Source organism: Verticillium nonalfalfae (assembly GCF_003724135.2).
Source record: "Verticillium nonalfalfae strain VnAa140/NRRL 66861 chromosome Unknown scaffold_13, whole genome shotgun sequence".
Classification (NCBI taxonomy): domain Eukaryota; kingdom Fungi; phylum Ascomycota; class Sordariomycetes; order Glomerellales; family Plectosphaerellaceae; genus Verticillium; species Verticillium nonalfalfae.
This window is the reverse complement of record NW_021167238.1, coordinates 270,054-295,645: the sequence shown is the minus strand read 5'-3', so window position 1 is coordinate 295,645 and position 25,592 is coordinate 270,054. Positions and strand designations below refer to the sequence as shown.

At 54.6% G+C, this 25,592-nt stretch overlaps 11 protein-coding genes across 11 annotated transcripts; 7 read left to right on the top strand and 4 right to left on the bottom strand.

The window, feature by feature from the left end:
- Positions 1-271: 271 nt before the first annotated feature.
- On the bottom strand, positions 272-1,375 carry D7B24_001523 (uncharacterized protein; the record flags this gene model as incomplete). The annotated part of the gene is made up of 3 exons (XM_028635750.1): positions 272-405; positions 482-1,027; positions 1,081-1,375. 3 exons carry the CDS (start codon positions 1,373-1,375, stop codon positions 272-274), a joined length of 975 nt encoding a protein of 324 aa, XP_028497952.1.
- A 1,041-nt stretch (positions 1,376-2,416) lies between these two features.
- On the top strand, positions 2,417-3,784 carry D7B24_001522 (uncharacterized protein; the record flags this gene model as incomplete). The annotated part of the gene is made up of 1 exon (XM_028635749.1): positions 2,417-3,784. The coding sequence occupies one exon, from the start codon at positions 2,417-2,419 to the stop codon at positions 3,782-3,784; it is 1,368 nt and encodes a 455-aa protein (XP_028497951.1).
- A 584-nt stretch (positions 3,785-4,368) lies between these two features.
- Positions 4,369-5,944, bottom strand: D7B24_001521 (uncharacterized protein; the record flags this gene model as incomplete). The annotated part of the gene is made up of 3 exons (XM_028635748.1): positions 4,369-4,797; positions 4,886-5,028; positions 5,116-5,944. 3 exons carry the CDS (start codon positions 5,942-5,944, stop codon positions 4,369-4,371), a joined length of 1,401 nt encoding a protein of 466 aa, XP_028497950.1.
- Positions 5,945-6,980: 1,036 nt separating this feature from the next.
- D7B24_001520 (uncharacterized protein) lies at positions 6,981-7,885 on the bottom strand (the record flags this gene model as incomplete). Its single annotated transcript, XM_028635747.1, has 3 exons — positions 6,981-7,226; positions 7,286-7,746; positions 7,804-7,885. The coding sequence occupies 3 exons, from the start codon at positions 7,883-7,885 to the stop codon at positions 6,981-6,983; spliced, it is 789 nt and encodes a 262-aa protein (XP_028497949.1).
- Positions 7,886-8,977: 1,092 nt separating this feature from the next.
- On the top strand, positions 8,978-10,051 carry D7B24_001519 (uncharacterized protein; the record flags this gene model as incomplete). Its single annotated transcript, XM_028635746.1, has 1 exon — positions 8,978-10,051. One exon carries the CDS (start codon positions 8,978-8,980, stop codon positions 10,049-10,051), a length of 1,074 nt encoding a protein of 357 aa, XP_028497948.1.
- Positions 10,052-10,571: 520 nt separating this feature from the next.
- Positions 10,572-11,837, top strand: D7B24_001518 (uncharacterized protein; the record flags this gene model as incomplete). Its single annotated transcript, XM_028635745.1, has 3 exons — positions 10,572-10,877; positions 10,940-11,008; positions 11,076-11,837. 3 exons carry the CDS (start codon positions 10,572-10,574, stop codon positions 11,835-11,837), a joined length of 1,137 nt encoding a protein of 378 aa, XP_028497947.1.
- Positions 11,838-12,644: 807 nt separating this feature from the next.
- D7B24_001517 (uncharacterized protein) lies at positions 12,645-14,009 on the top strand (the record flags this gene model as incomplete). Its single annotated transcript, XM_028635744.1, has 1 exon — positions 12,645-14,009. The coding sequence occupies one exon, from the start codon at positions 12,645-12,647 to the stop codon at positions 14,007-14,009; it is 1,365 nt and encodes a 454-aa protein (XP_028497946.1).
- A 1,010-nt stretch (positions 14,010-15,019) lies between these two features.
- D7B24_001516 (uncharacterized protein) lies at positions 15,020-16,099 on the top strand (the record flags this gene model as incomplete). The annotated part of the gene is made up of 1 exon (XM_028635743.1): positions 15,020-16,099. One exon carries the CDS (start codon positions 15,020-15,022, stop codon positions 16,097-16,099), a length of 1,080 nt encoding a protein of 359 aa, XP_028497945.1.
- A 588-nt stretch (positions 16,100-16,687) lies between these two features.
- On the top strand, positions 16,688-17,882 carry D7B24_001515 (uncharacterized protein; the record flags this gene model as incomplete). Its single annotated transcript, XM_028635742.1, has 2 exons — positions 16,688-17,477; positions 17,626-17,882. 2 exons carry the CDS (start codon positions 16,688-16,690, stop codon positions 17,880-17,882), a joined length of 1,047 nt encoding a protein of 348 aa, XP_028497944.1.
- A 539-nt stretch (positions 17,883-18,421) lies between these two features.
- Positions 18,422-18,862, top strand: FMP21 (putative mitochondrial protein, conserved; the record flags this gene model as incomplete). The annotated part of the gene is made up of 1 exon (XM_028635741.1): positions 18,422-18,862. One exon carries the CDS (start codon positions 18,422-18,424, stop codon positions 18,860-18,862), a length of 441 nt encoding a protein of 146 aa, XP_028497943.1.
- A 408-nt stretch (positions 18,863-19,270) lies between these two features.
- On the bottom strand, positions 19,271-22,749 carry D7B24_001513 (uncharacterized protein; the record flags this gene model as incomplete). The annotated part of the gene is made up of 2 exons (XM_028635740.1): positions 19,271-20,573; positions 20,627-22,749. 2 exons carry the CDS (start codon positions 22,747-22,749, stop codon positions 19,271-19,273), a joined length of 3,426 nt encoding a protein of 1,141 aa, XP_028497942.1.
- Between the last annotated feature and the right edge of the window lie 2,843 nt (positions 22,750-25,592).

The window sequence follows — 25,592 nt, the reverse complement described above, 5'->3', positions numbered from 1 at the left end:
CAGGGTGTGGCTACCTACGTATAGCGCATTGGATAATTCCATGCTCAGGTTGGATATCCCCGAATGTACACAATACTCGCCTAGGCCGAAGAGAGGAACCATCTTATTAGTAGTAACTTATGAGGCCCGAGCCACAGTTGCAGTAGGTCTACGTGGCTAATATCTGCGAGAGCGCTAGGACCATTTGTTATCATGATCATTAATATCAATTTGGCTCCCTAGTATCTCATCTCATGCGCCCCAACAATCCTAATCTCGGGGTGATAAGTGACTAAAAAATGGCCTGCGCATTGGGCGGAGAAGACACACCACCGGGCATGTTAAGTGGCATCGAGGCGAAGAAGAAAGTCCACCTGTCAAGCTGCTTGCATGCCTCGGCAAGCTTTTCCAAATCGAACATCTCACCTGGTTCCCGGAAAGGTCAGCTCGTATGGGGTTTTCAGTGCAGAAACACCAATAAGGGCCGCGGCTAAGGACGTACCAATTGGCATGCCCCAAGAAGCGAGGAAGTAGTCGTGGAGGCTGATGTCTCCGAGCGGCGGGAAGACCTCAAAAGAGACGGCGTCGCCAGCGACTGCAGCTATTCCGGTGTCCCAGACCCACCGCAGGACGTCCGTGGTGGCCTCAAGACCAGCATGATGCGGTGACTCCAGGGCCTGGTAAGCCTTCCTGGCTTTTTCGTCCATCTTCTCCCACTCGCGGATCATTCCGCTTCGTACTAGCAAGATGTCCCCCTTCTTGAACGTGACATTGGATTCCGCGGCGATGGCGACGATGTCCTGAAGCTTGATAGTGTGGAGGGAAAAGGCAGAGTAACTGATGGCCTGTTTGTCTGCCCACGACGCATAGTCGATGAGTACGGCGCGGCCGGTGATACCCTCCTGGGCCCAGTGATGGATGCCAATACGGTCACTGGTGCGATCCAGGATCTCGGCCTTGGTCGTGCCGCCGTACCATTCTCGCCTCGTGGGCTCTTGATCTGACAACATTCCCCAATGACGAAGACCGTCCCACTGGCTGCTCTGCTCTAATGGGACCGGTGTTAATGAAAAACTCGGTCAGATTCGATGACTTACTCACGAGGGTTGATGGTGTACACATCATCGAAGGCGTCACCATCCAAGATGGGCACCACCTGATGGCCGCAGGAGATTCGACCGTAGCCTGGATACTCAAGCTTCCTCAGATCCCAATTGAGGCCAACACGTTGTCCAGTCACAATCTCCTTGGCAGCGTCGCGGGTGCGCTCGCTTGTCAGCAAGACGAGTCGACCAAGGCCTTCCTCTCGGCTGCCTGGGGTGCCAGCCCACACTCGCTTGGGATCAGGGAGCTCGTCGAACTTGAGCTCGGCGGAATATTGACGGCGTGCGTTCATATTGTGCTTCACTATAGTCTTGCTTCTTGCGAAGAGTATGCGTGCTGGTTCTAAAGAGCTAAATGTCCCTGGTCAGTCCAGTAACACGGAGAGAAGTGCCCGATTGTTAGAAAATACTGCGATGAAATATTTCCCGGCCGAGTCTTGGTGGCCGCTGACAAGAAGCAACAACATGCAAAGATGAAATCAATCGAGCAACTGGATCACAACAACCTCACCGACGGCGAGCGGATTTCCACCTAGGACACTACAAATGAGCCGAGACTCCAGGCCGAAAAAAAAGGCGACCTGCTTCGTCTCTCGTCATACGAGCACTCGTGTAAGGGACACAATCATGTCGCTACGCGATACGCGTTAAGACGACAGACACCGGACTTCAAGTGGGAGAGAAGAGGGGAACCAATACATTTCTTTTTTAAAATTACAGCGTTAAGAGACAACGAGACTATGCATGCTATCATACACGAGGAGGCGTATGATTATGAAGGAAGAATTGGCGTTTGAAGATCGGTCGGTCGATAGGTAGCATGCTAGTTCATGGTCTCTTTGCCAATGCATTGGTTCTATAAGCCCTACGTCTTTCCCTTATGAGAGAGATTGACTTCCTTCCTATCGTCTGCTTTCATTTACGGTTTACTGACAAAATTCGGTAATTCTCCCCCTTATCGACAGGCTCTTGCAGCAGTCCTGTCTCAGTAGTAAAGGGCGCGGACGCCTGTACTCGTGTTTGACCACAAACCTGGGTCACTAATTGCAGAGCACTGAGACATTCAAATGGCACGAGAAAGCGCTGGCCTGAATCTGGAATACAATGTGGATATAGGGGACACAATGATATTGCAGGTGATCGAGAGAAGCAGTTACATGATTTGTACACTCAACGCAGTATTGGCCAAACATACATATATCTACCCCTTCTCAGTCGAGGTGTTGGCTTTTTTCACGGCCCAAATATGAAATCAGCACCCTCAACCTCCACCGACAAATTTCGTCTGCCATATACTGTCCAAAAAAGAATACTCCTATCAAATCCCTTATACAATGTCATTATCCAGCGGGAGTAGTGGCACCAACGGGTCTATCAAGATCACTGCTATTGTGCAACAACTGCGAAAGTTTAACAGCAAGTGGCTCCGACTCTGCTGGCATGACTATACGTCGACCGCAAGATGCCGCCTGGTCCCCATGAAGCGGGTGCTGGCCTTATTGGAGTGTGGTGAGCCCTTGAGTTTACCGATCACCAAGGCTAGCCTTGGAATGCTCCAAACGGACGCCTTGATTCCGGAGATCACCGGTACTGGGATGTATGAGGCTTTTCCAGACTGGCTGTCACTGAGGCAAGGTCCTGTTCCGGGCCATGCATCAGTATTTCTTGACTTCAAACACAAGGACGGATCTGACGTTGACCTTTGCCCCCGAACACTTCTCCGAAATACTCTCGCATCAGCAGAGATACACGGTTTATCGTTTCTGCTTGGCTTTGAGCTCGAGTTTGTGATCCTTGGGACCTGCGGAGAGGATCAGCCACATGCTTTGCGCAACGTCGCTCACGGATGGTCTTTGGCTAGAGCAATCGCCGACTGTGGCCGAGACGGAAGCTTCAACAGCAAAATTGATGAGCTACTCGACAACCTGCAAGCTTCAGGCGTTGAGATCGAGCAGCTTCACACCGAAACGGGCCCGGGACAGTACGAAATCGTCCTGCCGCCACTGCCGCCTCTAGAAGCGTGTGATACCCTGCTTCGGACCCGTCACATTGTCGAAGCCGTGGCCATGCGGAACGGGTTCCACGTGACACTGCATCCAAAGCCCTTTGCTGGAGGTAGTGGCTCTGCCTCGCATGTACACATATCGATCTGCTCCCCTGGCGGGAATGCGCCCAAGGTCTACGAAAGCTTCTACGCAGGTATCCTTACAAACTATCCAGCTCTTATTGCTTTGGCCTATCCCAATCCTGCGAGCTACGAGCGTATGGTAGATAGCTTTTGGGCTGGTGGCTGTTGGATAACGTGGGGTACACAGAACAAGGAGGCACCACTGCGAAAGTGTGTAGACAGTCACTGGGAGATGAAGACTCTGGATGGTCTGGCGAACCCCTACATTGCTGTAGCAGGCATACTTGCAGCCGGGACAGATGGCTTGGTCAAGGGGGAGCCCTTGATGTGGCTCGACTGTGCCGTCGATCCAGCGAAACTTACGGATGAGCAGCGACAAGATCTTGGTGTGAAGATGAGGTTTCCCAAGAACTTAGGGGAGGCTCTTGATGCTCTCAAAAGCAATGAGGTGCTGAAGGAGTCCTTGGGACGCGAGGTCGTACAGAGATATACGGACGTTAAAAATGGCGAGATGCACATGATGGATTCAATGACTGAGGAAGCGCGCCGAAAATGGATCATTGAGAGATATTGAAATGTCAGCTTCTAAGGAAAGCTATCCTTCTGCAGTCAGACCTTCTTTTTCTTCTTCCTCTTAGCAGCAGACTGTTAAGCTCGTGTCAAGGAGTCTTGTGCAACGAGTGAAGGGATCAACTGTTGGTCTCTTGGGGGTCTCTAGGAAGATAGAATAATCGATGCCCTTCTCCAAATCTTGGTCCGTTGACCTTTCTTATAACTATTCCCTCACTGCGCTTGGTCCTCTCTTCTTGATTCCTACGATCAAACAACAGGCGATCCCCTGTCGGTCTCATACCTCCCTCAGGTCCTGACAGCTCGCATGTCAACAGATATGACCCACATGGTCTAATCCACCATCAGCCCGTGAGCCAAGCCCTGCCATGTAGGCGTAATATACTGGCAATGGACCTGTGAAAGTGGTGTTCCCACTGAGGGATTCCCTGAAGCAGAACCTCGGTATAAGAATCACGAGGGCGCACAGGATATCAAACTCTTAAATTCATAGTAAAGGTATGCTGTCGGGACTGGGCTTGCAATGGCGCCTGCGCCAAGCGCAGTATTGACCAGCCAGTACACTTCTCAAATTCACCACGGCCGCTATTAACCCCTTACCTCAGCCTTCATGCTGTATACCTCGCTAGCGATGCGGGGGACATATTCTGCCGACTCGTCCTGTTCAATATCGAGCATCTCCCTGACCCACTCGGCTATAGTGCCGACCGTCTTATCGACGTCGGCCTTGGTGTTGTGGGCATGGAAAACCATGCGAACGCGGCTTTTGCCCTTTGGGACGACCGGATATGCGAAGCTGTAGGCATTCATGTTTTCTGACATCATGTGGAAGAACAGGTACTGCTCGTGGCGCGGCTTTGTCCAGATGGGTACGATATGTGTATGACAGACGCGCTGCTCCCAGCCTTCCGAGAGGGGACATGAAAGGAGGCCCGCAGCTTTAGCTCGTTGCCACTCCATATTGTTGGTTAGCTTCTCGAAAAAATAGGTCACGATGTCTTGGATGCTCTGCTGCTCCTGTCTCGTGAAAATATTGTCAGTGGATGATGCGTGATTTCCAGAGGCGAGAGTGGTGAGAATTGAGGTAGACATCTGTCATACATACAGTGATCGTCGCTCCGGTAGAGAGCAGTTCGATGCCGGCCTTGATGGAGGCGACCATGGGGAACGATGGGGCGCCACTGTAAACGGCAAACCGCATCTGATTCATGATCACGGCACGGATGGTCTTGTTGCACAAGATCAAACCTACAGGCCACAGATGGTCAGTACGAAAGCAGTCACCCATGCGATCGGGAAGGCAGGGGTGGGGGAGGGAGGCAGCTGAATACTTACCCCCAGTCGAGGCCATAGCTTTGCTACACATATGAACCCGGATTGCAATTTCCTTCTCCAAGCCGAGCATTGAGACTAGTCCCCGACCTTTAGGTCCAAGGACGCCGACGCAGTGTGCCTCGTCTATGACAAACTGTGCATTGCCGAGAGGGAAAATCTCTTTCGCTGCCTGAACGAACTCCTTCAGAGGGCAAACATCTCCATTCATACTGTAGATAGATTCCACAAGAATGAGGATTGACTTGGTACCAGCTTTGAACTCTGGGTGTTCGTCACGGAGCATTTTCAAAGTCGTACGCAGCGAGAGCACGTCGTTGTGGGCGAAGGAGACCTTGTGAGATGCCCGGCTGAGCTTCATGCCCTCGTGGGTCGAGGCGTGGACCAGTTCATCGTAGAGGTAACAGTCACCAGGCAGTGCAACGGCGCCGATGATGCCAACGTTACACAAGAAGCCTGAGTGGCCGATGAAGGCAGTCTCGGAGCCAAAGAACTCGGCAACCTGCTTCTCGACCTCGATCAAGTAGCTGTAGTTTCCGTACTGGAGGCGAGAGCCTGCAGCACTCAGGTCCCAGTCTTCGCCATGCTTGGCCATTTCTTTGAGGTAGGCGTCTCGAATCCGGCCGGTACGGTTCAGTGAGAGGAAGTCGCTAGACGCCCAATCAATAACAGTGTCATCCCAGCGAGGTTTTGCTGTAGAGAGTCTGAAGTCAACTCGGAGGGTATCGAGATGCTTCTCGATGTTGCGATAAAAGGCAGGCTCATCCTTCATGTATGGAGCCTGAAGGACATGATCCTTCAGCCAGTCGTTGAGCATCTCTTGGTAGTACATGATGAGATAATTGATGGGAAATGAATGGATTCAGATGAGATACGGTGTTGGTTTGGCGCGAGATGTTGGGGCAACACGGAGAGCGAGTGGTATGAAGCTGTAGACATGAGATTGGAGCACAGTCCCAATAGACGATTTTATAATACTTGTAATGCCATCCTTAAGCCTAGAATGGAAGACAGAAATTCTTGGTCACTGTGTTGCCCCAAGTCACGGCCCGTGAACATGCTTTCTTGAGCACATATGCAGCCACTACGAGTACTTCCGTGCCGACGCGTATTATGCCAATGACTCTTGCAGTCAAGGTAATCTCCTGCGCTCTACGTGTTTGTAATGCATATGCCGGAGGATCTCCGTCCCGCAGAGCGCAACGCCAGAAAACAAGAAAACTAGCTGCCCAATTCCGTATCCGGCGAAGTTCCCCTGAATCACGACATCGGCCAAAGCTGAGACAACCTTGGTGATCAATCTTAAACCTATACATGATAGTCACACCACATACTACATGCTGGTGGCCATGGATACGGGACGGAGTAAATGCGAAGCCGACCAACGTTGTTACGTGAACTTCCAGACTTCCATACGTCCATCGCAGACAAATGGATCATGTAATGTTCAATATTGACTACACTAAGGTACGTATGGAGAGAATTTATTCGGAGCACTGCCATACGTCACTCAAGACGGTGCCGCGACAGCTCTAAGGCCTGCTGTAGCATTTAGAAAACCGAGTCATAGTCCCATTTCTAGGCTTAAACGTAGAGCCCATCTCAACATCTCTAGGAATACTACAAGTTCAAGTGAGGGGGAAAGTATCACGAGGGAGGAGATGTGGCGATATGTGCTGGTCTTGTGGTATGTTTAAGATAAAAGGGCAGCTTTGAAAATGAAAAGCATGTCTGCTCATCAGAATGTAGACGCGAAATTGCCTAGCCGTCCCCCGTCGGTCATAATTATAGACCCATTACAGTAGGCGCCAGCTCTTGAAGCAAGATATAGCACCGCTCCGGCCATATCCTCTTCATTTCCCAACCTCTCAAGTGGAACCATGTCCCTTCCAACCCCTCCTCGGTCTATGATGGGGCCGGACATCTCGCTCGGGTATACTTGGAGATTCAAAGTGAGCTACAATGTTGAAGGAGGAGGAAAGTTCGATGTACTGACGTCCTGGGCATATCATGTTTGCTCGTATCTCCCACCTTGGCAGTGCGACAGCTAGATTCTTCATCAGATGCGTACATGCCGCCTTGGACTGACTGTAAGCGAACCCGGCCGTGTTTACCTGTTGCGTTCTTGTCATTATCCGTGTGCTTCCATGAGACTAGTCTCGTGATAACCCACCTTGTTGAAAGCGGCGATGGACGTGATGGCCACTACCTGAGACTTCTGCCTCACGTTTCCCTTTCTGTTGCCGGCGTCTAGGAGTTTCAGGAAGGCCATGGTAGTGTACCAGGTCGCAACAACATTCGCCTCGAAGGTTCGAGTATAATCTTCAATTGGCACGTCCATGTTGACACATGAGAAATCTTCGACCGATATCTGGTCCTTAGAAGATGATCGATGCGTCTGCGGACCACTGATACCGGCGTTGCAGATGAGCAGATTGATGTATCCTCTATCCGCTGAGATCACATTTGCGGCGGATGTGAGGCTTGCCTTGGATGTGACATCGCAAATAACCGGCTTCACAGCCTCAACGCTTGTACTCTGAGCGGCCTGCCTCAGAACATCGCCGCGCCTTCCCAATATATAAACAGTGGCCCCATTGGCAACCAGTGCTTTGGTCATAAGAAGACCTAGGCCTAAGCAGGAGGTTCAGCACGTCAACTCTGGCTCGATTCTGTTGTCCCCGAACATACCTGTACCGCCACCTGTCACGACTGCGATGAGTCCTGTTACGCTGAAGAGGTTTCCAGCTCGTAATGTTGCAGCGCTTTCCATGCTGTTTGAGGTCATTGGGGGCTGTAGGAATGATGAAGATTCAGCTTGTACAGGCGTGAGATCTCTTTCTTCGAGCTGTGTTCCATCTGTTCATCAACCACATATGCCTGGCATACCGAGAACAAAACCATAGATGACAAAACATTCTTACGCAGTTTGTTTGTCTTCTTCGATTCTCCAATCTGCCTAAATGAAACGCCGACGTTGCGCGATGTCAGCAGCCTGCCACTCGTACAGGCTCCATCGATTCAAACATGGAGCATCATTTTGCACACTGGAGTCCCGGAATCACCCATGTATGTTGAAATCCTCATAGTTTGGTTCCTAATTTTACGTGGGCGGAACACAGCACCGTCTTACTGATCGGAAAAGCCGATACACAGCGGCCGGCTGCCGAAAGACTCTCGGGTCATCGTGTAGCTGTGATCTGCATATATCCGGGACATTCCTCGGTGAGACATGGTAGAACCAGTATCGTTTTAGCGGTCGGGGAGATGGATGGGATGCTTGCATGGTCACTGTGCTTGGCTTGCTGCAAGTGCTGTCAATTCTCGACGAGAAGCGACATGTGTGACTCCGGCGGCGCGCGTATGCAGTACGAGCTCCGCCGGAGTGGGCTATTTACTCCTCACTGATTCTAGTATTGCAGCGACTAAGGTGAAGCACGGATGTAGTATCATGCTTGCCTCGCACTCTCACTTCTTGATGAGGGAATCCGCACATAGCGGGTGACTGGATGAGAGGTATCCGACACGGACATTCCAACGTATCTTGGTTCGCTGCATCAGTCGAACAATGCAGGCAACCGGCGGTCAGAAGCACCACTGCTGCAATGGTGTCTTTCTGTGTGCCTGGTGTAACAAAGAGAAGCGATTGCATCGATATGCTGCTCTGTGTTACAGCCTGATTCCTACACTCCCACGACCTGCCGACATCACGACGGGGACGATTATGGTGATTCAAATTACAGATAACAACTCGATCACTAATCTTCAAGCTCGTCAATAGCGGATGCTAGTAGGTCTTGTCTTGGAAAATTGCCGTTTTCAATGCTACTGGCGTGGTGAGAAGACCATCCAAAATTGACTTACCATGTTCGCCACGATCACTGTCCATGCCGAGCAAAGTCGCTCCGCCGCAGCCTTGACAAAAGCGAAGCTACGTTATGTTGCCGAAGGACATACTCCACAACCAAGCCCTCACAACTTCCATCTTCCTGACATCACGGAGTTCGGCGACACTCACTTCCTGCCTCTTCACTCCGTCCGACCTGTCGCTGCTCTTGACGAGCTGACCACAAGCTCTAGCCATGTTTCGCTGAGGGATCACGGCTTCACAGCGATTCAGCGTCCAACAGCCCTGCACGCACCTCCGCACTGCCCTAATTCATTCAAAAACCCCGAACTGCTCAAGCAGCACGTCATTCCCGACACCGAGTTGGCTCTCAAGCAATTAACTGGGTGCACAACCGTCGTTACGGAGGCTCTTCTCCTACGCTGTGCGCTCTGGTCTGCCACTGACTCTCTTGCGACTCATGGGAGCGCAGGCGACAATACTTCTGAGCTGAAGACCGGATTTCCCCAATTCATCGGATTCGACCCCATCTCTGGAGGTGGTAGTCCCGCGTCTAAGATCCACTTGGATTACTCGCCCGACGGGGCCCGGATGCACATCCGGAGGTTTCATTCCAAGACCGCCGAGGCTGCTGCCGAGATCATCCGTTTCGAGGATTCCCTGGTGGCTGCTGGCAATGACCTGAGCGATAGCTACAAACATAGCGGCGGTCCCCGATGGGCGCTTTACTCGACATGGAGGCCACTTAAGACAGTCCGCCGGGATCCGCTGGCAGTTTTGGACTATACGACTTTCAGGGAAGACGACTACGTCCCGGCCGCCGTGCCCACACCTTCCCTGGGCCGCGAGGGTGTCTGCGAGACGCACTCGGCGGAGTGCTATCTGGCCAGGTACTCTCAGCAGCACAAATGGTACTGGATCGACAACCAGACGCCCGAGGAGTGTCTCGTTCTGAGATTTTTTGACAGTGATGAGGAGCGAGCTGGCAGCATTGCTGCCGGCGGCGTCCTACACTCGAGCGCTGAGTTAGAAGACAATGACGACGCAGAGCCCCGCGAATCATTAGAAATACGTAGCTTGTGCATTTGGTGAAGGCTCAAAAGGCAGTTATATCCCATTGTCACGCGATGTAGCCAGCTGGTTGGGTTGTCAAATATCTCTAGGCAAGGCTTGACGGTCATTGTGGAAACTCTCTCCTTCTTCTTGCTATATCCACCTAATAATTCAGCCCACTCTGTGAAACTTCATGTGAATTGACACGACTAAGCCAGAGTTTAAAGCGCCACGTGAGGAGACTGTGCTCTCTCGTGTGCATGTAACGTCCCGCCATGCCTGCCTCGAACCATCTCATCTGTATACATAAATCCAGCACTAACTATGTGCTACTCTGAACTCGGTATTGCGTGAAACGCAATCGACCATGCATTCTGTAACTGGCCGTCACGTTCCAGCACATTGTCTCAGTGGAAGCCGGCGAGACTTCATTGATTCTAGGTACTGAAGAACGGCAGGTACCACGGAGTTCAGATACATATACGCTTCCCAGGAAGCAGGCGAGAACAGTGCAGTTAATCATCGGATCTTTGCCAACGTCCATACCTGCCGTATCACCATGGAGGACGAATTCACAGAAGTCCCCGTTCTGGACTATTCTCTTTCACAGCACCCAGCCGGAAAGGCGGAATTCCTCTCACAGCTGCGAAACGCCATTGTGAATGTGGGATTCTTCTACCTCAGCAATCATTCGATTCCCGAAGAGGTGCAACAAGCCGTGCTCGAGCAGACAAATGCCTTCTTCAGTCTTCCCCTGCAAAAGAAACTGGATATTGATATGGCGCACAGCAAGCATTTCCTTGGGTATAACAGAATGAATTCTGAGAAGACTGTGGCTATTACAGGCCAGAACGAATCTGTATTTGTGAGTCTTATCCGCTCCTCGCTAATTTGGAGGATCTTTTTTAACTCGAGTTGCGGCCGAAGTTTGGGCCCGAATATCCTCCTCCGAACCCAGCTGAGTTGGCGTATCTCAACCTCCACGGCCCTAACCAGGTGAGCATGCTCGCTCCAAGGCCTTTCTATGTGCCCACTGCAGGTGCTGACTGCTTTGTCGTCGGAGTGGCCAGATCAAAATGCCGTACCGGACTTTCGCCAGGCCGTTGAAACGTACCGCTCTGCCGTCCAAGACCTGGCCACATCCTTCATCTCGTTAACATCTGAGGCCCTCGGCCTGGAGACCAACTCTTTCAGCTGGCTGTTCAAAGACGCGCCGTTCAGTCGCCTGAATCTACGGATGTACCCTGCCCCTCTGGAGGAGTCAAATGGGGGTGCTCGCCATGGAATTGCTCCGCACAAGGACAGTTCATTCATGACATATCTGCTCCAAGGAGGCGATCACAACTGCCTCGAAGTGCAGAGCAAGACTGGCAACTGGATCGCCGTGCCTCCGATCCCAGGAACTCTCGTAGTGAACATTGGCCGCCTACTGGAGATTCTTACACGCGGAGTGTGTATCGCGACGACGCATCGTGTGGTACTTGGCTCGACTGGATTTCTTGATAAGCATGGGAACCGCTTAGGCTCACGACTCTCGATTCCTTTCTTTCAAAACGTCAACCTCCGTCTGATGCCGGATGACTTTGCGGTGGATGTTCCGCCACACGTCGCAGACCTGTCTAGGGGCGAGAGGACAGTTGCTGACTCTGGAACATTCTTTTGTGGGATATTTGACGACTCTGCCGGTGATACTGTGTTTGTCAGTATGCTCACGAGCTTCGCAGAGACTGCGAAGGTGTGGTATCCGGACCTGCTTCCACTGGCCTTGAAGAAGCAGGCTGAGAAGAAGCGGTTGGATCTTGCGAGGGGGGCCAAGATTGAGTAGTGCAGCGGCAGAGAACATGTTGTCCCTCAAATGATGACACTATTAATCTCCAAAAGAACGAAGGTGATATAAGATGTGAGATCCAGTCTCTCCATAGCCGGAGCGTGGCGGTCGACGCCTGGCTTCCAGAGCACTACAAGCGGGACTTTGGGGTGGCGGTAGCAACTTTTTAGAGTTGTGAATACATTATCCGCGACTGTGTTATGAGACTGTGTTATGAAGGATTCTCCAGCGCCATCAGCACTTGCTCCATGTCATCGGGAATGCTGAAACCTCCATGGTTCACCCAGCTCTGCCCCAGGCTCGCAGCAGCGAGGCACCGATGCTGATTTGGGGCCTGGCGAGATGCATCCCTGAAAATCTTGCAATCCGAGCGACCAGGATGCGAAACGAGGCAACCAAATATTAGGCAGCAGCCGCTGGAAAATACGGTGGTCAAAATTATGCAAGGCGCAGCTTTCCGTTCTGGGCAGGTGATGGCTTGATCAAGGATACCAAGAGCAGGCAATTCATTGGCCAGACGTCTCTGTCGCGCAAGTGGTTATAGTAGCATGCCGTACTATAAACCTAGTTCGACGCGTCTCGCCGCGTATAACGCCGCCGTTATGAGCACCAACATCGATCCTTCGAGACATCACAGGATCATATTCATTTACTATGGAAAAGAATCTTCAGCTTCAAATGACTCATCGTTCCCATAATCTTTGACGTCAAGCCACAATTATAAGTATCTACAGAATCATTTGGTCACCTCAACCGCTGATAATACACCGAGACTAAGGCCACTGTATAAGGACCTGAAAGATCATGGCTCCCACCCGGCCCCAGTCATGTGCCCATAAGCGACTTTACACGGGTGTCTCTCCGCATGCGACTGAAGCTGGTTATGTTTACCCCAGCATTGAAGAGCGGCTGAGTCAGGCGAGCCATTCTGGGAAACCCTCCAACTATACTGCCCCTGAGGACATTCCCAGCCCTTTAACGTTTCCCGCGCCGCTTGTGTTGCCAGGAGACGATATTGCCGAGGACCCCAAACAAGATCCAGACGGGCTTCGGTCATTTGCCCTGCGCAAGGGAAGAAACCGCGTCACACCCACACGCAGTACATTGTACGTGATAGAAGCTCCTACAGTCTCAAATGAGGTTTCGTTCATGAATGCCTGGCTAGAGCCCAAGGTTCCGCCAGAGTATCCGCCACCACCCGGGCTTCCGTCAAATCTCACGCGTCCTGTTGCCTCTGACATAGCCGCGTACCTCGAGTCTTTTTACCACGGCCTTTCCATTAAGACCCTCAAGTCGCACTACACCTTTGTCACCTGGCCTACAGCACAGCCTTCGTCCTCAGGCTCATATGTAGGCCTTGCCGATCCATCAGGTGATTGCACCCGTATCCGTCATCGTCCCTCGCCCGATGCCGTCTCACACCAGTTGAACCTCGGCGACCTCCTCGACGCCCTTCTTGCGGCGCCCCTGCCAGAAGACGCCTACGCCGTCATGCTTCTTACCCACCACGACACCTACGAGTCTCCCTCCGATGATTTCTGCTGCGGCCGTGCCTACGGCGGCTCACGCATCTGCCTCGTCTCTTCGTTCCGGTACAATCCGGCCCTCGACGCGCATAACGACGTCGACCGCTCGCACGCCTGGCCCGCCTCGCACTGCGCGTGGTGGATCGAAGCCGTATGCGATCACGAAGGCGAAACCTCCGAATCGGTAACACCTGCTGAGGGAGGCCTCCGCGCGGCGGTCATGGCCGCGCGGAGCGGCATGGTCCCGCGGGGCAAGGGCGGTTGGGGTGCAGTCTGGCTTGCGAGTGTCTGTCGGACGGCGAGCCATGAGCTCGGGCATTGCCTTGGGTTGGCGCACTGTGCGCTCTATGCTTGCGTCATGCAGAGTACGGCTGGGGTTGGCGAGGATGGCCGGCAGCCGCCGTACTTGTGTCCCGTCTGTCTTGCCAAGACGGCGTATGCTGTCGTTGGGGAAGCAGTGAAAGGCAGAGGGAAAGAGAAGGTTGTTGAGATGGAGCGGCGGGAGAAGGTGTGGATGGTGGAAAGGTATCGGCGGATACAGACTTACTCGGCGCAGTGGAAGGGGACGGGAACAGGCATGATGAAGGGGTATGGGGCTTGGGCTGGCCACAGAGTCAAAGAGCTGGAAGAAAGGCAGCCGTAGATGGAACTTTACTGTGCTCTGGTTTTTCGTGCTTTGCATACCAGATCATATCACTACGAGCGAGAAATGTCCACGCGTAGCAAAATACTGGGAGTGAAATCGCAAGTTTTACCACCTGGGACATGGAGGCTACTACACCGACATTCTCACACTTGACCGGACTGTTCTCCGTCTTTCATGTGAATTTTGATATGCGCCAAAAAGACCCTGTTTGACGTTGGGCCAACCATAGGTCAGATCAGCATTCATCAATGCAACGGGATCTCGTCCGGATTGCTGGAGCCCGCTTGTTCTCCTAATAAACGCACATGGGCCTGCATTGAGGCTTGTGCCCAGCCGCCAGAGAAATCCGATCATTAATCCAATAGTTGTACCCGATTTCATAGATCTCGAAAAGGGAAGAATACATTAGATTCAACCAACTTGTTAGTGAGTGTTCTAGCGGCTCAAATGATGTTGTATGTATGAGATCATTCGATATCATGTCCCCATCTTTCCCATGACACCTTTCCACCATCCAAACCAATTTTTGGGGTTACGTGGCCCATTTTTGATCGAGACAGCGAATGACCGTCGGGGCCATATAATACCAGGCCTAATAGCTGTCCGATTTCGTCATGGATACAGCGCCAGCCGCGGAGCAGAACCTCCAGGGAATAATTGAGATTTCGGTCAGAGAATGCCCGGCATTCACCCCACAAACACGACGCCAGTGACGATGCTTTTAAGGTCGTGGGAAATGATCGAAAGCCCAAGGGAAAGTCGAAGACGTCATTAGAAATGGGTCACAGCTTGGACGACCCCGAAGTGCGGAACCCAGAGACGATATGCCGTGATACCCATCGATGGCTCTTCTTTTCAAGTAGAGATCTGTTTCTCCTTTATATAAGGCTTGTAGCTTGTGAATGCCCATCAAGGTTGCCCACATGCGCAGCTACTGTTCATCCTGACATCCAGTTTTACGCCTCATCATTTATCGCCATCCCCCTAAACACCTCGCCAAACATATCATGGGATACCCAAACACCTTCGAGGGCTTCTGCGTTGACAGCCCAAAGACTTGGACTGAGTTCTCCAAGCAGACCCTCACACCCAAGCCCTTCACAGACAATGATGTCGACATTCAGATTGAGTGCTGCGGCGTCTGCGGCTCGGACGTCCACACCATCAACGGCGGCTGGGGTGAATTCAAGGGTCCACTCTGCGTCGGCCACGAGGTCGTAGGCAAGGCTGTCCGCGTCGGCAAGTCCGTACAGGACGTCAAGGAGGGCGACCGCGTCGGCGTCGGCGCCCAGGTCTGGTCGTGCCTCAAGTGCCCGCAGTGCAAGTCCCAGAACGAGAATTACTGCCCTCACATGGTCGACACATACAACTCAAAGTACGAGGATGGCAGCGACGCGCACGGCGGCTTCGCCTCGCACATTCGCGCGCATTGGTACTTTGTCTTCCGCATCCCCGGCGCCCTCGACTCGGCCGACGCAGCACCGCTGCTATGCGCTGGGTTGACGACGTACTCTCCACTCGTACGCGCCGGTATCAAATCCGGCAACAAGGTCGCCATCATCGGCATTGGCGGCCTCGGCCACCTCGGGTTGCAGTGGGCCAAGGCGTTGGGTGCAGAAGTGTACGCGCTGACGCACTCACCTGGCAAGGAGAAAGATGCTAGAGCGCTGGGGGCCGCGGGCGTCATCGACACCAACGAAAACGACTGGGCCGACAAGTGGGCTTTCCAGTTTGACTTTGTCCTCAACTGCACTGATGCTGCCGATAAATTTGATCTGCCAACGTATCTGAGCATCCTAAACATTGGCGGCGAGTTTCACATGGTTGGCCTGGGTGATAAGCCGCTGCCGCAGATGCCGCCTAGCGCTTTTGCGAGCAATGCTGCCAAACTGACAGGCAGCCATATCGGCAATAGGCAGGAAATGCAAGCCATGTTGAAGCTGGCTGGCGACAAGAACATTACGCCCATGGTGGAGAAGCTTCCCCTGGGCGAGAAGGGGCTGAAGGAGGCTGTTGAGAGAGTTCAGGAGAATAAGGTTCGGTACAGGTTTACCATGACCGACTTTGACAAGGTGTTCAAGGCTTGAGTTGAGGTATGGGATTAGTCTTGGAACGTAATGATTGGGCAGGCGTCTAGCTGGAATCTATCTGCATACAATGTGGTACTGTGTTAGTTGATGGGAGCACATGAGCTCCGCCGTGAAGCGCGGCATCAAGTCGATGCGCTAGGTTTCAACTAGACCTTGGCCAAGAGGCTGCAATGATCAGTTACAAATATATTGTCCAGCACCTTGTGTCAACTTTTGCAAGTAATGAGCAATGCGTAAGTTGACCGTGCCCACCGGTACATTGGATAGGTAGATTATGAGGACTTGTCTACCGCAAGAGTCACATGTGTAGTACAATTTTACTCTTGGGCCACTGATAACGTGACCTGGGCTGTTGACTTTCATGAGCGCGTCGAATATGCATTCAGACGTTCTTTCCCTTTTCAAAGACACGTGTAATTGAGAGACACAAATGGAAAGCTCAACAATCAACTTACCCTCCAGTTAAAGCAGTGTGCCACAAATCTCAGGCAAGTGCTGACACAACTACGCACTCAAAGACAACCCTCCCATCGCCAAACGTGCACGCCAAAGCCCTCATCACCACAAACAAAGCATGTTACGAAAATGTCTGCAGACCACCCATTCGCAGCATACCACCAAGCTGGTGGCGCAGCTCAAGCTGACGTCGCAATGACAACTGCGCCCCTGACCCATTACATCCAGGAAGCATACCATGAAGTCGACCCCTTTGACGAAGAGGCCCCCATTTTCCGCGATGATCTGGAACACACGGTCGAGCCGCTACTTCGCCGTGGGTTCCGCAATACTATCATCCTGGCAGCAGGCGGATACAACCCGCCTCACTACGGCCACGCCGAGCTGCTCACCCACGTCTTACACCATGGCGGCGAAGATCTCAACATCATCGCCGCCATCATGATTCCCATCGACGACGCCCACCTCGAGCAAAAATTCGGCATTGCAGAGAACCCCATCATTCTGCCCAAGTCTTTGCGCGTCTCGCTCTGTCGGAATAGCCCCCTCATCCCAAACAACGTCTGGGTCTACGACCAGCCGGAGACAGAATGGCACGCCTTCCGCAGCCGCCTGGAGGCTTCAATCGTGTCCAGCGGTTTCACCGTCGACTTCATGACGGCCGTCGGCCCCGACCATGTCTCCATCAGCTCAGTGCACAGCCCGGCCCGCTGGAACTGTTCCGAGACCATCGTCTCGGATGCCTGCCGGCCCGCAGATTTCGTGGCCGGGCATCACAAGAACCTCGTGCGCATCACAGCGTGCACTGATTGGCACCGGCTGAAACACCTCAATCTCGGCAAAATCCGACGCTTGATCGAGGACAAGGCCACACGCCGCTTCAACGATGCTCTCGTTATCGGGAGCGTGCCTCATGCTGGTGAGCTCCCTTTCCCCTCCCAAAGAAATGTCATCTAACCACAACACTGACGCCTCTACAGAACGCGAGCAGAGGGCTTATGTGGAGGAGAGGTTTTGCGATGCCGTTCTTGACGTGCGCGCCATTTAGGAGACGCGGTGCGGAACAGTCAAGGGTGTGCCCAAGCTCACGATCCGCTTTGTGCCGTGGACCGAAGGACAACGGAAGCCCAATGTGTCGTCAACGGACATTCGGAAACTCATTGTCAGCTGTGACGCGACTGAGCTCGGCTCGACAAAAGGGCTCGCCGGCAAGGCGCTCTGCCACGAGGAGCTTGTTCGATGGATTCTGTGTGAGCTGCCAGAGCGGGCGAAGATGAGCGCTGTGCCAGTCAAGGGAGAGAGTACAGTTGTCCATGCGTGGTAGGAAGCAGAAATAAAATGTGTTGATGGGGTGCTTGGAAGCGCAACACGGCATAGCTTTCATTATTGGTTGACGACAAGACTCCTGGTGGAACAGCCTATTGCTCGAGGAGGTACTGGTAATTAGTAGCCGTCGGCGGAACTGTACAGGGAGTAAGGACCCCAATCGTCTTCAACAGAAGATATTTCATTCACGATCATCCTGTCGTTCGTAGTCTTGTCTTGAGTCTCGCACCAGTCTCTACAGAAGCTCAAGCAGGCCTTGAGACCTGAGTCGAAGGACGGTGATGTCGAAACAGAAGATTCCGCCACAGGTGGCGCACATAAGAAAACCGCCACCTCGGCCCAAACCGGGGCACCCCACCAAAGCCACCCAGAACGTTCCCGAGTCCCGGAACATGCACTGCAGCTCCAGACGTGGATCCTTTGACGCCGCCAACTCCAACCTTGCCACAGCCAAACCCAAACCAACACCACCAACAGCCCAACTCGTTCCTCGAAAACACCTGACGCAAACAAAAGAGAGGAACACCAGACGAAAACATGTCACGCCTCCTCCCCCGCCTTCCAACAGCCCTCCGCGCCCTCCGCGCCCCCCTCGCAAGACCCTACTCCTCCTCCTCCTCCTCGGCTTTCAAACCCTCTCCAGGGCCCCCCCGCCTCCCCGCCTCCGAGCAAGCCGAGTTCGAACGCCTCCAGCGCACGGCGGCCGTCGCCTCTGGTTTCGACATGAGCCCGCCCTCTCCCGCCGAGGCGACCGAGACGACGACGGCGGCGGCGGCAGCGGCGGCAGCACCGGGCAAGGTCGAGGTGCGCACCGACGACGGCGAGGCCCTCCACCAGGATGTGCGCCGCGGCGCGCCACCCGAGTTTGAGGGCGAGACGAATCCCAAGACGGGCGAGGTCGGCGGGCCGAAGAATGAGCCTCTGCGGTGGGGTGGTGATGGCGACTGGAGCTACAATGGGCGGGTGACGGACTTCTAATGCATGGCTGTGCGATGAATGGCATGGGCAGTGAGGGGAGCGATGCTGCCACAATACCGGAAAGATGCAAGATGAAGAAGGAAAATGCGCATCATGTACGGCGATGCCAAGTACGCTTGTCCGAGGGTCGATGCGGGTTTGCGCTGAATAATGAAAAGCCACCGTGATATGTGATGGCGTACATGTACAACACCATGTAAAATGCTACGATTGAGTCGCGTGGTAGATGAACTGGGGGTATTCAGAGCATTTACAACTAGCCTACAGTTCTTCATCCTACAACTGATCCCTGCTGATCCCCCTTCACGGCTCCCGCCTTGGGAAGGGCCGGAAGACTGACATGTGTGGCATATGATATAGCTGCCAATACGAGATAGAACACCAATATGGCAACAAGATATTGCTCACTCACGAGCTCTTCTCGCCATTCACTTCCACTTCCGACTTCTCCGTTTGCTTCTCAGCAACGCTGGCAGACGCGTCATCAACCGCACCCTGCTCACTTGGTTCCTCAGCCCTCTCAACTGGCTGATTTTCCTTGTCGCCCTCGCTAGGCGCCTTGTCGCCCTTGTCCGTAGGGCTGGCCTGGCCGTTGGCTGCCTTCGCCTCAGCGGTCTTTCGCCATGCGCCTGTCATATCAACCGACGTTACCGTGGTAGCAGCCTGGTCGCTGCCCTTACCCTCGGGCCAGTTGACAGCCTTTACTTCCGCCATGGCCCTGCGCATGCGCTCGCGTCGAGCCTTGCCCCGCAGTCGGCTCTGTGCTCCGGCGCCATTGTCGACCCAGCGGATGGCCGTGATCATGAAGCTGATGCCGTCGTGGACTGACTTGCGTCCGCCATACGTGCCGCCCCACTCGCGAGACTTGACCCCGAACCGCACCGTGCTGCTGTACTTTTCGAGCCGGGGCAGGATGAGAATCGTCACCTGCATATCGCGATCAGGTTGCACTTGAACGGGGCCAGTGTTGGGTGCCTTGTCGAGATACGTCGCCATGTTGGCCTCCTGTCGGGCCTGCTCGTCTCTCTCCTTATCCTTGCGTCGCTTGTTCGGTATTGGCTCCTTGTCCTGGAACAAGATGCCGCGGTCGAGGTCCAACATGTTGACGTCCACGTTGGACCATTCGCCTCGAATCCAGCCTCCGTGTATGCACGCCGCCACGACGTCCGTATCATCCGTGTACACGTCGGTGCCCCACAGTGCTCTGCGATATGTAATCTCCTCGCGCGCTTCCTTGGTAAGGTGGGTGCGAGATACCTTGATTGTCATGGTGCAGTTCTCCTTGTCCTTGATGAGCTTCCAGGGCAGAGGAACCGGCGTCGACGAAAATCCCACGTCAGAAGGCTGCCTCTGCAGCTGCCGAGCTGGTTGCAACCTTGGTTCATACACCACGTCTCCCAAATGATGACGCGGGCGGCTGGCGACCGATTGAAGAACCTCTTTTGACGTGACGATTGTCTTGGGTCTAGGTGGCAATGTGACCGTGGGGCTGGCCAGGGGCGTCTTGGCATGTGGCTCCTTTCCAAGGTGCACCTGTGGCATTGCCCGTGGCACGGCGTGGTGGTGATGATGATGACCAGCTAGAAGGTCCTTGCCGCCGATCGTGGGCGAGGGAACTGGAGTGCCGCCCTTGGTGTTCTTGAAGGGTGCGACGCCAGCGTGTGCCGCCGCTGGGTGTTGATCGGGCTCGTGGTGATGGTGGTGGTGATGGCTGTGGCTTATTAGGATCGCTACTGAAACTCTAAAGGGGATATTGAAACCTACTGATGATGGTGCTGGTGCGTCTTGGCACGCTTCGTACGACCAGCGGGTGTGAGTCGCCCACTGCTGTCCTCGTCGACCTTGACATCGGGTGCGTCTTTCAGCTTCCTTCGCTTGCCCTTGGCTGGTGGTTTGCCTCCCACTTCAGGTCCAGGATCATGCAAAGGAGCGTCCACTTCATCACGTCGAGCCAAGCTGGCGTTGGTGTATGCAAGTTGCGCCCCGGGCGCGACAGGGCTTGAGACGATGCCGCTAACTCCACTCCCTATGCCGGAGAACATGCGACCGAACTCGCTCTTGATGCCTGGCTCACCACCGGGGGCGGAAATCTGGGGTTGAGCCCCCTGCACAGCCTGCGGAAGAGGAGAGATGCGACCTTTGCGATTGATCTCTTGAATGGCCAGAAGGTTGCGCTGGCTCGCGTGGCCCTCCTCGCCCGGCCGCCTCGGCGAGTCGTACATCGATCCATGCGCCGGGTTGTACGCGACGGATGGCGGCGGCGGGCCTTCTTCGAGTGGCCTTCTGTGACCTGGCGGAGGCTGTGGAGCTTGCGGGTGGAGAAGGTTCATGCGCGCGCGCTCCGGGGAATCGAACGGCTGGGGCTGGTTCGGCGGACCCGTCTGTGGCATTGGATGGGATGACGGAGGATGGGAACTGGGCGGGTAGCGGTCGGGAGGGGGAGGCTGGCCATAGGCTGGAGCGGCGTGGCCTGGATAGCCAGGTCCAGCAGTGGAGGGGTGCTCGGGATGAGGATGTCGCGGGTAAAATCCGGCAGGATCATAGGGCGCCCTGGATTGCTCATAAGGCGGCCGGGGCCAGGCAGCGTGGTCGCGGGCATGGTCGCGGGCATCAGGTGGACGATTGTATGGAGGTGCCTGGCCTCGTGGCGGCTCGTGTTGTCGGAAATCGGGCTGGTGCGCAGGATGGCCTCGCCCTCCTTCTCCTCCCGAATGCGCGCGATCGCGTCGCTCTCGTTCCCTCAACTCCATTTCATCACGTCTTTCGCGCTCCGCCCTATAACGGTCGTCGTAAGCAAACGGTTTGAGCCCGGGCCGCTCTGGGTTGTATTCCATCGCGCCGCGCGGCACCTCTTCTCGCCGCTGATAAGCGTCTTCTGGGCCCGGCGCTCGGCCCAAGTCTCCCTGTCGTGGAGGCGCACCCTGATACGACTTGGGCGGGCTATTTGGTCTGGGAGGGCCACCAGGTATGCGACTCGACTCCCTGCTTTCTTGTTGTGAGGGCGCTCGCTGGTGGTAGGACTGGGGCGTTCCGTAGCGCTGCATCTCGGGCGTGGTTGAATGCGTTTTCTGCGGTGATGCCGCTACACTACCTCGCGGGTCCGCCCTCGGATCGCCTCTAGGATCGCCTCGTGGGTCATACGGTCGAGGGTGGTCGGGAGTGTATGGTCTTCGAAATGGTTGGTAGTCAGCGGCGGCAGAAGGCATCCGCGGAGATGCTTGGACGGACGGGGCAAAGGTCGGACCGGAGGCGGCTGACGTCGTGGGGGGAGCATACTGCGAAGTCGGCGGCTGAGAGTCGCGAGACGCCGAAGGTGGTCCTCCCAACATCGAGGATATCGACATGGAGCTGCCGGTACTATTTGTCCTCGGCATGTGACCAAGGGCAGGGAGTTCGCGACCGCCAGGGAATGACGGTGGACCGCTCGTCATGTGCGGACCCCTTGGTGGCGGCAAGCCATAAGAGCCTAGTTGATGTGGGGGCTGCTGTTGTTGCTGTGGCTGCTGAGCACCTTGCTGAGGTGGCGATCCCGGCGGTGGCATTGTGCGATTCGAGGGGGGCCCCGGAGGCAACGATGATGTACTGGTGTGACGAGAGTGCCCATGGGTGGGAGGAGGAGGATGCTGCTGTTGCTGCTGCTGAGAATGCGGATTCGATTCTTGAGGATACGGCCGGGGCCCTGGAGGGTAGTAAGGGTTTTCGGCGGATCTGCGCTGATCGGTATAGGGAGGGTTGGGCGGCGGCGGCGGATGCGCCGTAGTAGGGGGATAGGGAGACTGGTTTGGGTTCGACGGCGGCGGCGCGGCATTCGGTGGGAAAGGCGATCGATTATAAGGCGACGCAGCGTTGCGCGAGAAAGGCAGCTGGGATGGCTGTCGGGGATCCATGACGGCGACCGAAAGAGCTCAGCAGCTGGCAGAGACGTGTAGGGGAGGCCGCATGCGCGGTTCCGGGTCGACGAGGACGCCGACGACTTCAGCAGCAGAATGAGACAAGGTCTGCAGGGAAGACGAAGAGAATAGTATGGGTTTGTTGTCGCAAGTGCGCAATGGTCGGGCGACAGCCGGCGGAAAGGGAACACGATGTCGTGGGTGTGTTGTTTTGGTGTTTGGGTCAGGTTCGGTTCGTGACAGCGTGAGCTCTCTGGTGTGCTTGTGGAGCTGGCGTTGGTTGAGACAAAGCTGGGCCCAGCCGAGATTTTTTGCCCCGTCTTCTCTCCTGGTAGGATTGTCAGGGCGTCAGGGCGTCAGGGCGTCTGGCTCGTGTGTGGCGGCGCGACCCAAGGCAAATCAGCCGGGGGAGGACAGGGGATCTAGGACAGATTCGTTGGCGCTAGTGAGACACCAGGCAGGGGGCCGAGCATGGGTGACAGACGAAGCTGGTCGCTGCTGATGGAGAAGCCGCTTGCGTGCCGCTCGCCCTGTGCCTTGTGACAGGTGTTGCCAGGCTTTTTTGATGTCGAGAGCCGCAAAGACGCTTAGAGTGGTAGATATCGACGACGACAACACCTGGGACCACGGCTTAAACAGAATAAAAAAAGGGGGGCGAAAAGAGGGAAAGTCGCACAGTTGCCGGGAAGAGAGTGGAGTGCAGACAGACAGTCTTCTGAAAAACGAGCCCGAGAGCTTCTTCGATTGCGTTGCGTTTGTGTTACAACAAGTGGTGGCTGCACCCGATAGGGACGGATGGGCGGCTAGGAGCAGCGAACAGGGCCAAGGCGGAGAAGGGGATGGAGGGGAGGCTTATGCAGGCAAGAGGCAGTTTGGCGGGAAGAGAAAGCGCAGGATCGCAAAGTGTGACGACGTTCGATGCGGTAAAAGGCGGTGGGAAGTGTTTCGGTTCTGGTCGTGGAGAAGGGGGGGGGGGGGCGGTGGATCAACAGGTGCAGGTGATCATTGTTTGATGGCCGCACTTCAGAGGCACAAATTCGGCCAAGGTGAGTGAGTACGAATCTGCGGTGACACAGAGTCGGGGTGACGAGCCGCCGTTGATGGGAACAGAGGGTAAGCGGCGTGATGGTGTGCCAGTGAGGGGTTGGATGGATCAAGTCGCGCTGTATGTGTGTGTGGTGTCCCTTACCTATGTGATGATGGACATGCTCAGAAACTGTTGGTAAGGTTGGGGTTTGGAGGTCAAGTTTGGGGGCGAGAGCGGAAAATGCTGCAACTTGGCAGGGTGGGGAAGTAGGTACGGAACAGGAAAGGAAGGGACTGTTGATGCGACTGCCCCGATGATGCATTATTGATGACCGAGGGAGCAAGGAAGAAGCAGTCGCCCGTCGCACTAGGGCGTGACTCGCAAGAACAACCACCATGGTCCTGCCCTGTATTGAACAGACCGGGCATACAGCTTGCGCCGCATGGCGCCGAAGGAGAGACTCGTCTACGTTCACACCATCGTGAAGGTCCCTGTAGGATATCGGTACTGACCATGAGACCCCTCAGACGCATCCTCCGTCTCGTACTGTACCTAGGCTGGCCACGCGAAGCATGACCCTATCACAGCTTTGATCCCAGTTTGAGGGGAAACTGGAAGAACGGGGGGTGGGCAGCCCGATGAAAAGTGGAGCAGGGTCGTTTGGTCGATTTGCTGGGCCACGGGGAGTGCCTTCCCAGCTTGCCGTTAAGGTTGAGCTAAACCTGTTCCAGCCAAGTGCTCTTACCCTGGGGGGGCCTGTCACCTGAATTGCGAGCCTGGACCACCCTGCCTTGCCTGCCTGTTTTTGCATCTTCGTCAACCAAGCATGCCCATGCACATGCGCACAGATCGACAGACAAACAAATCTCGGCACATTAACGCTTCATCAGCTGTACGAACCAAGATGGGGATCGTGGCCGCATCTTAAAAAGCTCGCCTACTTTCTTCCCCGAATACGGAGTCCCATGAGGGCGATACTGTTCGTCCCGCCTACCATACTGACCTACGTACCTACATACCTAGGTGAGGTAGCTAGGCCTACATTAAGTCAGCTCACGCCAGCCTTGCTGGACGCAGCCACTATCACACCGGATCCGGCATCTCGGCCTTCCTTGTTGACAGCAAATACAATGTGAACTTCGACGCGAATCCTGTGCAAGTGCAACAGAACAGAACTTTTTTCTCCGCCTGGGCGAGGCTGGATGTGCAGGCTGGAAGGTCACACTCTGTGATACGCCGCACTTCCAGGAATACTTGGCAGTATCCAGGTTCTTCATGAGGGACCGCTAACACTGCTTAGCTGCAGGTATCAGTCGCACAAGGCGAATTCTTCGTGGGTAATCAGATTACTCTGAGACGTCCCGTTGGACGGTCCTTCAAGTCTCTATGAACCAGCCTTTCTTGGTTTACATTGAAATAGACCTTGAAACCCGAGATGTCCAGACTGGTGATCAAGAAACTGCGTCGCTTGCTTGACACCACAGAGGGGTGCATTTCTTCTCCACGTCCTGATTGCAGTTCAATGCCAGGTGTATGGCCTGGTAGTACTGTGGTACTGAGGCTGCGCCTGCAGCAGCGATGTTTGCTGCCGCTAGATCGTGTTCTTGGGCCTCATCAGGGCTGGTCCTCTTCGACCTGTTTCGAGGAAGGGCATCGTTTGCCCTTCGCTTGGCTCCGCCGTTTTGGCATCCACTTTGGGCACTGGTCAAACGTCCATCGTGTCCTCCCTGGGTTCAACCGCTGTATCCCCTCACGATAGCGACATGGTGCGATTCAAAACAAGACTGTCGGCAATCCCTCAACGGCTACTCAC